The sequence below is a fragment of the Symphodus melops genome (assembly GCF_947650265.1).
Source record: "Symphodus melops genome assembly, chromosome: 9".
NCBI lineage: Eukaryota > Metazoa > Chordata > Actinopteri > Labriformes > Labridae > Symphodus > Symphodus melops.
The window spans coordinates 26,397,184-26,410,307 of record NC_136699.1 but is presented as its reverse complement, the minus strand read 5'-3'; the positions used below and the strand labels follow the sequence as shown (position 1 = coordinate 26,410,307).

The 13,124-nt window shown below is 45.0% G+C and overlaps 2 protein-coding genes across 2 annotated transcripts in view; one reads left to right on the top strand and one right to left on the bottom strand.

Moving 5' to 3' along the window:
• The window catches only part of enpp6 (ectonucleotide pyrophosphatase/phosphodiesterase 6), a gene marked incomplete at its 5' end in the record, with an annotated part of 13,331 nt that extends 9,220 nt beyond the window's left edge, over positions 1 to 4,111 (bottom strand). Inside the window, one exon of the mRNA XM_079352433.1 lies at positions 4,069 to 4,111. Coding sequence (XP_079208559.1) covers positions 4,069 to 4,111 — 43 coding nt within the window. The remainder of the gene's footprint in view (positions 1 to 4,068) is intronic.
• LOC306828890 (storkhead-box protein 2-like) overlaps positions 3,274 to 13,124 on the top strand; it is a 37,890-nt gene continuing 28,039 nt past the window's right edge. The window contains exon 1 of the mRNA XM_079351628.1: positions 3,274 to 4,589. Within this exon, the coding sequence (XP_079207754.1) occupies positions 4,382 to 4,589 (208 nt within the window). The 5' untranslated portion in view covers positions 3,274 to 4,381. The remainder of the gene's footprint in view (positions 4,590 to 13,124) is intronic.

Below are 13,124 nucleotides of genomic sequence, written 5' to 3'. Positions count from 1 at the left end.
GGGTGCATTCAGATTGTCCTTCCTATCTTCTTTCACTATCCACTTTACCTTCACCCTGTGAAAACATCACAGGGTGAAGGAAAGGTGTTAGACTTCATAAAGGAAAGGTGTTAGACTTCATAAAGGAAAGGTGTGAGGAGACTTCATAAAGGAAAGGTGTTAGGAGACTTCATGAAGGAAAGGTGTTAGGAGACTTCATAAAGGACTTAGTGAAAGGTGTTAGGAGACTTCATAAAGGACTTAGTGAAAGGTGTTAGGAGACTTCATAAAGGACTTAGTGAAAGGTGTTAGACTTCATGAAGGACTTAGTGAAAGGTGTTAGGAGACTTCATAAAGGACTTAGTGAAAGGTGTTAGGAGACTTCATAAAGGACTTAGTGAAAGGTGTTAGGAGACTTCATAAAGGACTTAGTGAAAGGTGTTAGGAGACTTCATAAAGGACGTAGGAAAGGTGTTAGGAGACTTCATAAAGGACTTAGTGAAAGGTGTTAGGAGACTTCATGAAGGACTTAGGAAAGGTGTTAGGAGACTTCATAAAGGACTTAGGAAAGGTGTTAGGAGACTTCATAAAGGACTTAGGAAAGGTGTTAGGAGACTTCATAAAGGACGTAGGAAAGGTGTTAGGAGACTTCATAAAGGACTTAGGAAAGGTGTTAGGAGACTTCATAAAGGACTTAGGAAAGGTGTTAGGAGACTTCATAAAGGACTTAGGAAAAGGCGATCACGATGTTTTGACAATCCGACCACGCTGTCACTCGGTGATGTCATAATAACGTGACGGCGGCGGAGGTCAGAGACGTGAGTCTGCCGTGGTGGAACTACAGTTTACAGAACATGGACGACAAAAAGCTGAAAATGTTTGAGCCTTCTTACAGGTGAAATAATCCTAAAAACCACGTGGTGTGAATAACAATAAAAGCTTTTATTAGACACCAGGAAACTTCACTGTGATGGTTTTATAACATCACATTCACAGTTTAACACAATAAACAGAAAATAAATAAATTAAAGGCTGTAAATAATTAGAAGTCAAATCAATATGCAGATTGTCTTCACATGTCTCCTCTCACAGATCCTTAGTTTTCCTGAACGCTCCGATACGGGTCGGATGAGCGAGCCGCTTTAAAAGAATTGTGGGTCGGCACTTTCTTATCTCCTTCGGTAAAGGATGCTCCAGTGTTTCCTAAAGGAGGTTATAAAGGAAGCATTGAGCCTCCTTTCCTTCACTGTTAGAGAATTCAAACGGCTCTTATCATGGCCGCCACCTAACTGCTTCCTGGGTTAAAGGAAACAATGCAAGTGAACGTGGATAGGAGGGAGAATCTGGACGCACCCTTTCAGTTTGTGTGATGGTGCAGTAACATTAGTGGCTACCTGTCTCTGTCACCTGTCTCAGTATAACGTAATGACCCCTGCTCTGCTGCCCCCTGCTGTCTGTTTAATGCACTAACATTATGATCACAGTCCTCTGCAGCTGACCGTGGTGTGTGTGATCCATGTAGAGAATAAAATACAGTTCACTCCAGCGGGACGTCACAGTGCCACTCATAAAGAAAAACAACCTGCTCTGGTTGAAGCTGAGGTCGATCGGAGGAGGCGTGCGTCTGACTCGATTTACGTCCTGTCGATGTCGTGTATAACACCAGTAAGATGAAGCTTTGTGATGGATGTGTGGGTCTGTCGGAGGAAACCAGCTGTTTAAACTTTCATATGTTGGTCAAACTCCATTCCATCCAATCATACAGAAACATATTGTTTGGATGGTTTCGTCTCCACAGCTGCCATGGTAACGACCAGCCACCTCGACAGCTGCTGCAACTTTTTGACTCACCAGCCAGACGTGTTTTAAAAGCTGAAATAACAGTGTTTTTGTGTCACATACACATTTGTCACTGTCCATTTAACTGAGAAACCATGATGATGTGTTACAGAGAAATTAAAAAAAACAGATTTGCTGGCCTTTCTTTTTTAGTATTTCCCAGACCCCCCCTGCATTACAACATTACACATAATAATATATTATTATTATATTATGGGGGAACTGCAGCTGTAGAGTTGGACATTTTAACATAGAGCTCTATGGAGACTGACTCACTGCAGGAGACAGACTCTAGTGGACACTGGGGGAACTGCAGCTGTAAAGTTGGACATTTTAACATAGAGCTCTATGGAGACTGACTCACTGCAGGAGACAGACTCTAGTGGACACTGGAGGAACTGCAGCTGTAAAGTTGGACATTTTAACATAGAGCTCTATGGAGACTGACTCACTGCAGGAGACAGACTCTAGTGGACACTGGAGGAACTGCAGCTGTAAAGTTGGACATTTTAACATAGAGCTCTATGGAGACTGACTCACTGCAGGAGACAGACTCTAGTGGACACTGGAGGAACTGCAGCTGTAAAGTTGGACATTTTAACATAGAGCTCTATGGAGACTGACTCACTGCAGGAGACAGACTCTAGTGGACACTGGAGGAACTGCAGCTGTAAAGTTGGACATTTTAACATAGAGCTCTATGAAGACTGACTCACTGCAGGAGACAGACTCTAGTGGACACTGGAGGAACTGCAGCTGTAAAGTTGGACATTTTAACATAGAGCTCTATGGAGACTGACTCACTGCAGGAGACAGACTCTAGTGGACACTGGAGGAACTGCAGCTGTAAAGTTGGACATTTTAACATAGAGCTCTATGAAGACTGACTCACTGCAGGAGACAGACTCTAGTGGACACTGGAGGAACTGCAGCTGTAAAGTTGGACATTTTAACATAGAGCTCTATGGAGACTGACTCACTGCAGGAGACAGACTCTAGTGGACACTGGGGGAACTGCAGCTGTAGAGTTGGACATTTTAACATAGAGCTCTATGGAGACTGACTCATTGCTTGTTAACAGTGTATCACTATAAATACTGTGCTGCCTGTGTTGCTGCCTGTTGCAGCATTTGGTCAGTGTGTTGCTAACTAGAGAATCAACTTAGAGCTGTGTGCTGATTGGTTGGCTCATTGGCTTGGCTTCTAACCAGCTTGACTTTAAGCACGCACGCGCACACACACACACACACACACACACACACACACACACACACACACACACACACACACACACACACACACACACACACACACACACACACACACACACACACACACACACACACACACACACACACACGGGTTAACAGTTCCTTTTAGAAACACGAAGCAGGGTTCAGATTGTTGGGGGGTGAGGAGAGAGCCGGGGGGAGGCTGGGGTGTTGACTGACATGATTCCTCCCTCCTCCTCCTCCTTCTCCTTTTCTCCCACAACAACACGCTGAGCGGCAGAGCGAGCGACCAGAGAGCAAGAGAGAGAGAGAGAGAGAGAGAGAGCGCGCGCGAGAGAGAGAGAGGGGCGAGTGGATGGACGAGCAGACAAAGGAGAGGCAGCGCTCGCTCTGCTCTGGATTAACCCTTTGTCCTGACTACAAGCTCTGTTTTCATGGATTTCTATCTTTTACACGCCCACCATCATTCCCTCACCGAGCTGCGCAAACCGCCTTGCTCTCGCTCTCTCACACACACACACTGACACACACACACACACACCCACACACACTGTTTTCCCAAAGGATCAACAGCTGGTGTGTGTGACGGCGTCCTGGAGGAGCGGTCGTGGATGGATGGAGGTGGAGGGGAGATCGTGTCGTTCCCTCCCTCCGCTGGCTGAACAGCGTCTCTTCTCTCGCCCTCTTTTGTATTAGCGCTCCCTTCCTCCCCCCGCTGTCTCCCCCCTCTCTCCCGTCTTCCCTCCCTTCTCTGCTCAGGCTTTTGTCTCCCTGACGGAGGTCCACGCTCGTCTTTTTACATCAGCCCGGAGACCTCTCTAACCGTCCCTCTCCTCTTGCTAATGCTAAAGCTAACGGCAGGGAGAACTGATGCTGAAGCAGCATGCTAAGCTAACAGCTAGCTTCTGAAGTGCTGTGAACAGCTCGGCTTGCTGAGTGTGTGTGTGTGTGTGTGTGTGTGTGTTTATCTCCACAGTGTGTGTTGGGTGTGTGTGTGCAGAGGGATCTCCCCGCTGACTCGGTGTCCTCTCCTGACTCGTCTCTGTGGAGTTCTCGGTCATGTCAACAGTGACGTGACCATGACCGAGTGTGTCAGAGCGAGGACTCGCTGTCTTTACTTCTCGTCATGGAGGTTGTTGTTCGTCATCAGCTGATTTTCTGACACTGACGCCCCAGGATGGAGATCACGTGACCAGTTGTAAAGCTGCAGCCTCGGGTCAAACGTCTGACCCAACGAATCAGAAGTTGTTTTTTTTTAAATATCTTCGAAGAACAGTTTGAGTGAGAGTTGTCGATAGATCTGTGGCCGACTGCCCGGCGGCCTGCGGAGGATGAAGAAGACTAGCAGCAGCACGCTGAGGCGCGCCTGGCCCAGCTCGGACCTGATCGAGCGCCTGCTGCCTCCTGCAGCCTCCTCTGAGCCTCTCAAGAACCGACGCTCCCGCAGTGAGAAGGACTACAAAGTCCAAAAACACAGCAAGAGACACCGCTACCCTCCACAGTATGCGTGTCAGAGCCCTCCAGCATACACACACCCAGGTACTGTACAACAACACACACACACACACACTTTCAGGCTCCACTTTACTGACTTAATGTCATTAAAGGGGCCACACACGAGTGTCCCACTCTTCACTTGTAACCCTGTGAGAATCAGTCGATCAGGTTTTGGAAGATGTTTGAAGTTCTGTCTGCGAGTCCGGAGTAACTCATGTGTCGGCATCTGATTCTTGAAACTCCCAAAGAATCGACTCTGGATTCACTTCACATGCGCCGCTTCATTCTGGATCTGTTCCAGTCTGCGGCGTGTCGGCCGCTTGATTTAGAAAATGTTATACGCACGTCGTGTGTCGGGGTTAATCTGACACATATCGACCTGATCTATGAGTAACCACGTTCAGCACAGGTATGTGGACGTGAACCTGCGAGGAGATCGGAGGGCTAGCAAGTTAACGTTAGCTACACTCAACAGTTTTAAAGACGTTGTGCTGAATCGAGTCAGGGGGAAAGTTATGATTGAACACTTTTGCTAATAGATCTAAATCGAAATGGAAACCTTATCAGTCTCTGCGTCAGACTAAAGGAGAAGTAGTCCCAGGCTGTGATTGGCTGAGAGGGGTCATGTGGTCTGAATTGACGTGATGGGGGAGAAGATGAGGGGATGAATGGACGTGTCAGGGTCACATTAAAGTTCTGAATGGGATGTTTTCTATGGTGTGACGGCGGAGCAGCATACCATCAGAGCGCCTTCTGTCGTCATGGTAACCTCAGAGAGACTCTGGAATAAAACCAGCAGCTCCCAGCGGGACGGACCGGCGCTACGGCGTCTCATTCATCATCACTTAACACGACTTTAACCGCTGTTTGTGTCACACGGGTTCAGCCAGCTCAAAGTTCAGTCCAATGAGATTAAAGCGAGCGAGGTCGTGTTCTTCGTTCGGCTTCAGTCACGTCCCGCCGTGTGGTCGTCGCATGGGCGTCATGTAGTGGTTGTTTAGTGGTCGTCATGTAGTCGTCTTGTGTAGTTGTCGTATAGCGGTCGTCGTTGTGTGGTCGTCGTGTTGTGGTCGTTGTGTTGTGGTCGTCGTGTTGTGGTCGTTGTGCGGTCGACGCGTGGCCGTGTAGCCGTCGGGTGGTCGTCGTGTAGTAGTCGTTGCGCGGTAGTTGTCGTGTAGCCGTTGTGTGGTCGTCATGTAGTGGTCATGTGGTTGTCATGTAGTCGTGTTGTGGTGGTCGTTTAGTTGTCTTATAGTGGTCGTGTAGTGGTCGTGTAGTCGTCGTTGTGTGGTCGCCATATAGTGGTCGTATAGTTGTCGTGTGATCCTCGTGTTGTGGTCGTGTGGTCGTCGTGTTGTGGTCGTGTTGTGGTCGTGTAGTCGTCGTTGTGCGGTCGTCGTATAGTGGTCGTATAGTCGTCGTGTGATCCTCGTGTTGTGGTCGTGTAGCCGTCATGTGGTCCTCGCGTTGTGGTCTTGTGGTGGTCGTATGGTCCTCACGTCGTGTTCGTATGGTCCTTGTGTGGTCATCGTGTGGTGGTCGTGTAGTGGTTGTTTAGTGGTCGTGTGGTCATAGTTTTATAAATCTCACAAGGATCAATTCGATGGCGTGCGCCCAACTCTGAATGACAACTCAAACATGCACATCGATGAGTTGGGGCTGCAGCATCATAATCCAGGGGGAAGACGCAGTTTCTTACAGATTAACCAGCATGCACTTAGTAGTAGCTTGATGCTAACACAATATTGTAACTTTCATTAACAGGCTAACAGAATTAGCATCGCAGTAATTTTGACTTTAGATACAATCAGTTGCACTTTGTTTCTTGAGTGAAGAAGATATGAGTTTCCTAACATCTCTACAGTCTGTAAATGGACTTCAGCTTGTAGAGCAGCACATGCTCAAATGCACGTCGGACATGTTGATGCAAGAGCTGGGGATCGAACCCCTCAGATGGTCGATGGTCTGATTGGCGCAGGAGCCAATCAGAGAGAAGCTTCAGGTCACCTGACTGGCAGAAGTTCCTTTTATCTTGGGAGTCGGACCTCACACCCCAGTTGACAAATTGGTAACTGCTCGGAAAACAACATGGACGCCTCGAAGAGAACCTTACCGGTCTGTGCGTGATGATTTGTGCTCCAAAATAACGGCGTGACCACAGAGAGTACGCGTACGATACTGTTGGTGTGAGTGATTTATTCACACAATAACAAGAGTTAGTCACCAATCAAATTTCTCACGTTTTAAAATGAAATGAAACGCACTATTACCTTCACTTGTGTTTGGCCGGCGCCCCAGAACCAGGAAATAGAACCAGGAAGTATCCATATTGACAGTAGAGACGGGACTGATCCGTATCAGGTCTGTATAGAGAGCTCCATTTCCACACTGCAGTCCGGTTTGGTTCGATTCAGCCTGATCCCGTTTATGTTTCCACAGCCAGCCGTGCCCTATTTGGTAGGCGGCGTGTAAGCCGGATGACCATAGATATATATATATAGAACACTAGATGACTCACTCGCGCTGTTCGCCGATCGGGAGCGACGTAGCAACGTGGCGGCCATCTTGGGACAGGCAGCTGGCTCCGCTCAGTACATTGATGTTAATGGTGCATGTACTATTTAAATAATCATAACTTGATCAATTTTAAAACGGATTGATTTGTTGTAAACGTCAGACACATAGCAGTTAAACATCCCGTTCCTTAATATCCAAAACTTGACCGGTATGGTCAGAGATGTGTATGTGTAAGGCATTTATATTAAATCATTATTTATAACATTTAATTGTCCCAGGTATGTTACATTAGTAACCTCCAGTATAATTATATGTAAATACATAGCAGTGAAATATAGTGTTTATTTTAGATATAAACATTGGTATTATGTTACCGCTGGGTGGAGCAGAGAAGGAACAGTATTTGTTTCTAATAACTTTAATGAAATAAAAACTATTCACAGAGATATTGAATAATGTAAAATCCATTAGCTGAGGTTTTTTCAGTATCCGACCACGTCCATGTTCTCCTGTCGACTCCCTACAGTAAACAAACAAAACAAAAAAAACATTATAATTCCAATAATGATAATGTAAATAGCAGCTAACAATGCACACACACACCTGTAGTTAATTATTTAGCCTGACACTAACTGCATTGTATTTTCTTCAGGTCCAGCTGAGACATGTAGACAACAGATTAAAGGTCTTTAATCATAGTTGACTCAGCTGACCTCAGACATCTGTGTAAACTGAGTCAACTGTGTAATGTAACAAGGTGCACCATGGGAGCCTCTAAGCCAAGTTACACAGCTAATAAACACAACAACATGCACAGAGACAGTTAGACAGACATCAATGAGGTTGTATAAAAACGTTATTGGTTTCGTATTAGTTGATAAATGAATCTTGATTGTTGTCTCAGCCGTGATAACTTGCACAGATAGGCTGGAAAACAATGATGTTTCACAATTAAGTTGTTTTTCGAAAACAAAAGCGGCAATTTCAACATGTACAAACATCATGTGTCATACCTCCGTATAATGCGGTTTGTAATAAAGCAAACTGTTTGTAAATCAGTCAATATTTCATGGAGTTAAGAGTATTTTTGTTAAAGTTTATCACTCACCTTCCGTCTGCTCCTATACAGCGCAGCACGTCGATAGCCTGACCCAAGATGGCCGCCATGTTGCTACGTCGGAGAATCCCGCATGACTCATCTAGTGTTTTTATATATTTATGTGGATGACGATAGCCGCTACTTAAAGAGCGTCATATGATAGCAGCTAACTGCTAACAGCTAACCGCTAACTAATAAATTCAACAAAGGAGAAAAACGCTACACAAACCAAACCAACGAAGAAGACATCCAGCAGGTCATCTCCTCTGTCACTGTCATGTGACTCTTTATTACAAGAACTCATCCAGCTGTGTTTCAGAGAAGGCTGTGAGCGGCGAGGACAAATACACACGGAAACAATCAGCCGTGTTACAGTCAATGCTTTAAACACGGCAGAGTTTTGTTTACTGTTATCACACGGGAAGTGACGATTCTTTCGACCAATCAGCGGACTGCAGTGTTTAGCTCCACAGTTTCGGGTCGGCTCCACATTCTTGGCTCCTCAATGGAAGGGTCCCAAAACGTGGGACGGTACGGATCGGTTATTTGGGAATATTTCCTGGGATTAGTCTATGGAAATGCCGCAAAATGTGCGCCGTACCGAGATGAACCGAGCCGGACCACTCGGTGGAAACAGGGCTGAGGTGTGTTCAGTCGTGTTGTTCAGTTTTATTGACAGTAAATACAAGTGCTCAATAAACATACAGGTGCAAAGACGACTGTAGGAAAGAGGACGCACGGCGTACGTACGACCAGCGTCATTCATGACTGTGAAACTTCACTCACTGAACAGTCTGAGTTAAAGATTCAGAATAAAAGCATCACATAGAAACGCGTGTTACCCTGATCATATGGAGTGAAACCGTGAACGTCAATGAGGTCCTGTCAGCAGACGTGATGATCCACTCACACGTCACATGTTCAGAGCAGACTGGAGCAGTGTGGAGAGACAATCACGACTGTGTGTGCACATTCTCAGACTGTGTGTGTGTGTGTGTGTGTGTGTGTGTGTGTGTGTGTGTGTGTGTGTGTGTGTGTGTGTGTGTGTGTGTGTGTGTGTGTGTGTGTGTGTGTGTGTGTGTGTGTGTGTGTGTGTGTGTCAGTCACATAAAGGCCTATGTATTTTTCCTTAGAGGGTCATCATATAAACAAACTGGCCTGAATGCAACAACAGAAACACTTTGTTTTCTCTGCAGGACACAACAGTCCATCAAATATACTCAATCCCTGCTCCTGCTTCTCCTCCTCCTTCTGCTCCTCCTCCTCCTCCTCCTTCTGCTCCTCCTCCTTCTCCTCCTGCTCCTCCTTCTGCTCCTCCTCCCTCTTTCCTCTCCTGCTGCCCTGAAAGCCTCCAAAGCTATAGCGTAGATCCTGAACTCATTAACCCTCACTGTGCTGCGACCTGTGGCGATGTCACACACACACACACACACACGCACACACACACACACACACACACACACACACACACACACACACACACACACACCAGCTGATGTAATGGGTGCTCCTCTCCTGTAATGTGATCGTAGCTCCTCCTTTTCTCTGTCTGCTGAGTTATGCTCAGGGCTGCTACACACACACACACACACACACACACACACACACACACACACACACACACACACACACACACACACACACACACACACACACACACACACACACACGCACGCACGCACGCACGCACGCACGCTCCATCTTGCCCTGTTTTCTCTCTTACACTCTTATAGTCAAACACACACACACACACACTGTCTCTCTCCTCTTGATGGTATTTTGACCAATCAGATCGTCCACAGCTCTGGCCTGGTTTAGAAGGTCCGCCCCCTGCAGTCCTGAGCCTGCAGCGGCTCAGGCTATTTCTGTCCACTCTGTCTGTTAGACACACACACACACACACACACACACACACACACACACACACACACACACACACACACAGTAGTAACAGAATGCATTTATTATGGTCTTAATGAAGAGATCTCTGATGACATGAGACATTTCTCTGCACGTGAAACAGACTTTACTGAATCCAGAGATTACACACAGCCGACCGCAGGGGTTAAGATTTAATATCCTTAAATGAACAGAAGACCTTATAAGGAGTGCAGGTCCCAGTATAGAAGACTGTAAACCTGATTAAAGAACTGTTTTAAAGCAGGGAGGCCAGAGATCTGCTTCCTTTAACCTCCTCATCACAGAACTTCTTATGAGTCGTAGTGAAGAAGGCGAAGAACCAAGAATCACTTTTAAAACCCTTCAAGACTCTACAGGCTCAAACATCGGCCTCATGTTCTCACAGTTTCTTTCATATTTAACACGTCTCATTAAAGTTGTCACATCCTCTGCATGAGGACGTCCCAGATGGTTGTTTGAAATCAGTCCATGTTGAACATAAATGGACGCAGAGACTCAGAGTTCATGTCCACGTCCAGATGTTGACCTCCAGCTTTTTCAGATTACACACACACACGCACACAGTTCCACCGTGTGCCTCCATACTAATACATTTACAGCGTCATTCTGCAGATTAAGCGCAGCTTCCATCACGTGGACCAATCAGCTGTCAGAGTGACTCGACAGATGTGAAGAGAAAATCCTCTTTACTGTTTCATCTGCTCGTGAGTGACGCTCCTCTGACATCACTTCCTCTGTCGGCCCATGTGTCCCGTGTTCACACTGACAGGATCAACAGTGATGGACATTCATATCTGTGACTTTAATAATCGATGGAGTCGAAAAAAAGCACCAAAGCTTTAGATCTTTGATCTATGATCTTGGGCGCCGTATCCACCTGGCGTCTTTTTCTCAGCGTCTTGTTTCAGTTATTTTCAATCTGCAGAGAGCGTTCGCAGCATGCCTGGATGAGCTTTCCTCTTTTCAGAAAGGCACTGTTGACGTCACCGGCGCTCTTTTCCAAATGTCTGATATTCCTCATATTTCAGCCTCCTACGGATCGTGTCTTGTACCCAAATCATCTGCAGGGGAAAAAATATAAATAAAATATTTAAATATAAAACCTGCGGTTAAAAGTAACAGAGCTGCCGTTGAGATAAGACTCAGACAAAACGTTCCTTGGATATTTTACTGTTTGGCGTCACATTAATACGCAGCGATAGTTCTGAAACTTTTACAGTGAAGCTTTTTTGTGTAATTAAACAGGAATCGGCCTGCAAGTTTTAGCAATTACAAACTAGAAATTATTAACTAGACTCAACAGGCACGAGTTAGGGCGCACTCACATTAGCTTAAGTTTTCCTGTACCGTGCTTCAGCCCCTCCGCTGACCTGCTCACACCCTGATCAGGACTAACCTCTGTACCTCGTCACATGAGCTGGACTTTACACCTTTGCATTTTTGTGTGCTGGTAAATTATAATTACAATACTTCACTGTTATTCAATGAATAAAAACTTTCAAAATAAATCCAATATTTGAGCTGATTTAGAAACTTTTGTCCAGTAATTTCAATTCAAATTCAAAAAAACTTTATTTGTCCCTGGGGGGCAATTCAAGGCACACAGAGCAGCAAATAACGACAGTGCAATGATACAAAAACATTTAACCTATCAACAAGAATAAAGTGTAACAGAAGAATAAGTGTCAGGATGTTAGTGTGTTAGTACAGGTTAGCATAAGTGTTAGTGTGTTAGTACAGGTTAGCATAAGTGTTAGTGTGTTAGTACAGGTTAGCATAAGTGTTAGTGTGTTAGTACAGGTTAGCATAAGTGTTGGTGTGTTAGAATAAGTGTTAGTGTGTTAGTACAGGTTAGCACAAGTGTTAGTGTGTTAGTACAGGTTAGCATAAGTGTTAGTGTGTTAGTACAGGTTAGCATAAGTGTTAGTGTGTTAGTGTGTTAGTACAGGTTAGCACAAGTGTTAGTGTGTTAGTACAGGTTAGCATAAGTGTTAGTGTGTTAGTACAGGTTAGCATAAGTGTTAGTGTGTTAGTGTGTTAGTACAGGTTAGCATAAGTGTTAGTGTGTTAGTACAGGTTAGCATAAGTGTTAGTGTGTTAGTACAGGTTAGCATAAGTGTTAGTGTGTTAGTACAGGTTAGCATAAGTGTTAGTGTGTTGGTGTGTTAGTACAGGTTAGCATAAGTGTTAGTGTGTTAGTACAGGTTAGCATAAGTGTTAGTGTGTTAGTACAGGTTAGCATAAGTGTTAGCGTGTTGGTGTGTTAGTACAGGTTAGCATAAGTGTTAGTGTGTTAGTACAGGTTAGCATAAGTGTTAGCGTGTTGGTGTGTTAGTACAGGTTAGCATAAGTGTTAGTGTGTTAGTACAGGTTAGCATAAGTGTTAGTGTGTTAGTGTGTTAGTACAGGTTAGCATAAGTGTTAGTGTGTTAGTACAGGTTAGCATAAGTGTTAGTGTGTTAGTGTGTTAGTACAGGTTAGCATAAGTGTTAGTGTGTTAGTACAGGTTAGCATAAGTGTTAGTATGTTGGTGTGTTAGTACAGGTTAGCATAAGTGTTAGTGTGTTAGTACAGGTTAGCATAAGTGTTAGTGTGTTAGTACAGGTTAGCATAAGTGTTAGTGTGTTAGTGTGTTAGTACAGGTTAGCATAAGTGTTAGTGTGTTGGTGTGTTAGTGTGTTAGTACAGGTTAGCATAAGTGTTGGTGTGTTAGTACAGGTTAGCATAAGTGTTAGTGTGTTAGTACAGGTTAGCATAAGTGTTAGTGTGTTAGTGTGTTAGTACAGGTTAGCATAAGTGTTAGTGTGTTAGTGTGTTAGTGTGTTAGTGTGTTAGTACAGGTTAGCATAAGTGTTGGTGTGTTAGTACAGGTTAGCATAAGTGTTGGTGTGTTAGTACAGGTTAGCATAAGTGTTAGTGTGTTGGTGTGTTAGTACAGGTTAGCATAAGTGTTAGTGTGTTAGTACAGGTTAGCATAAGTGTTAGTGTGTTAGTGTGTTAGTACAGGTTAGACTCCAGTCACAGAGTTAGGTACGAAGAAC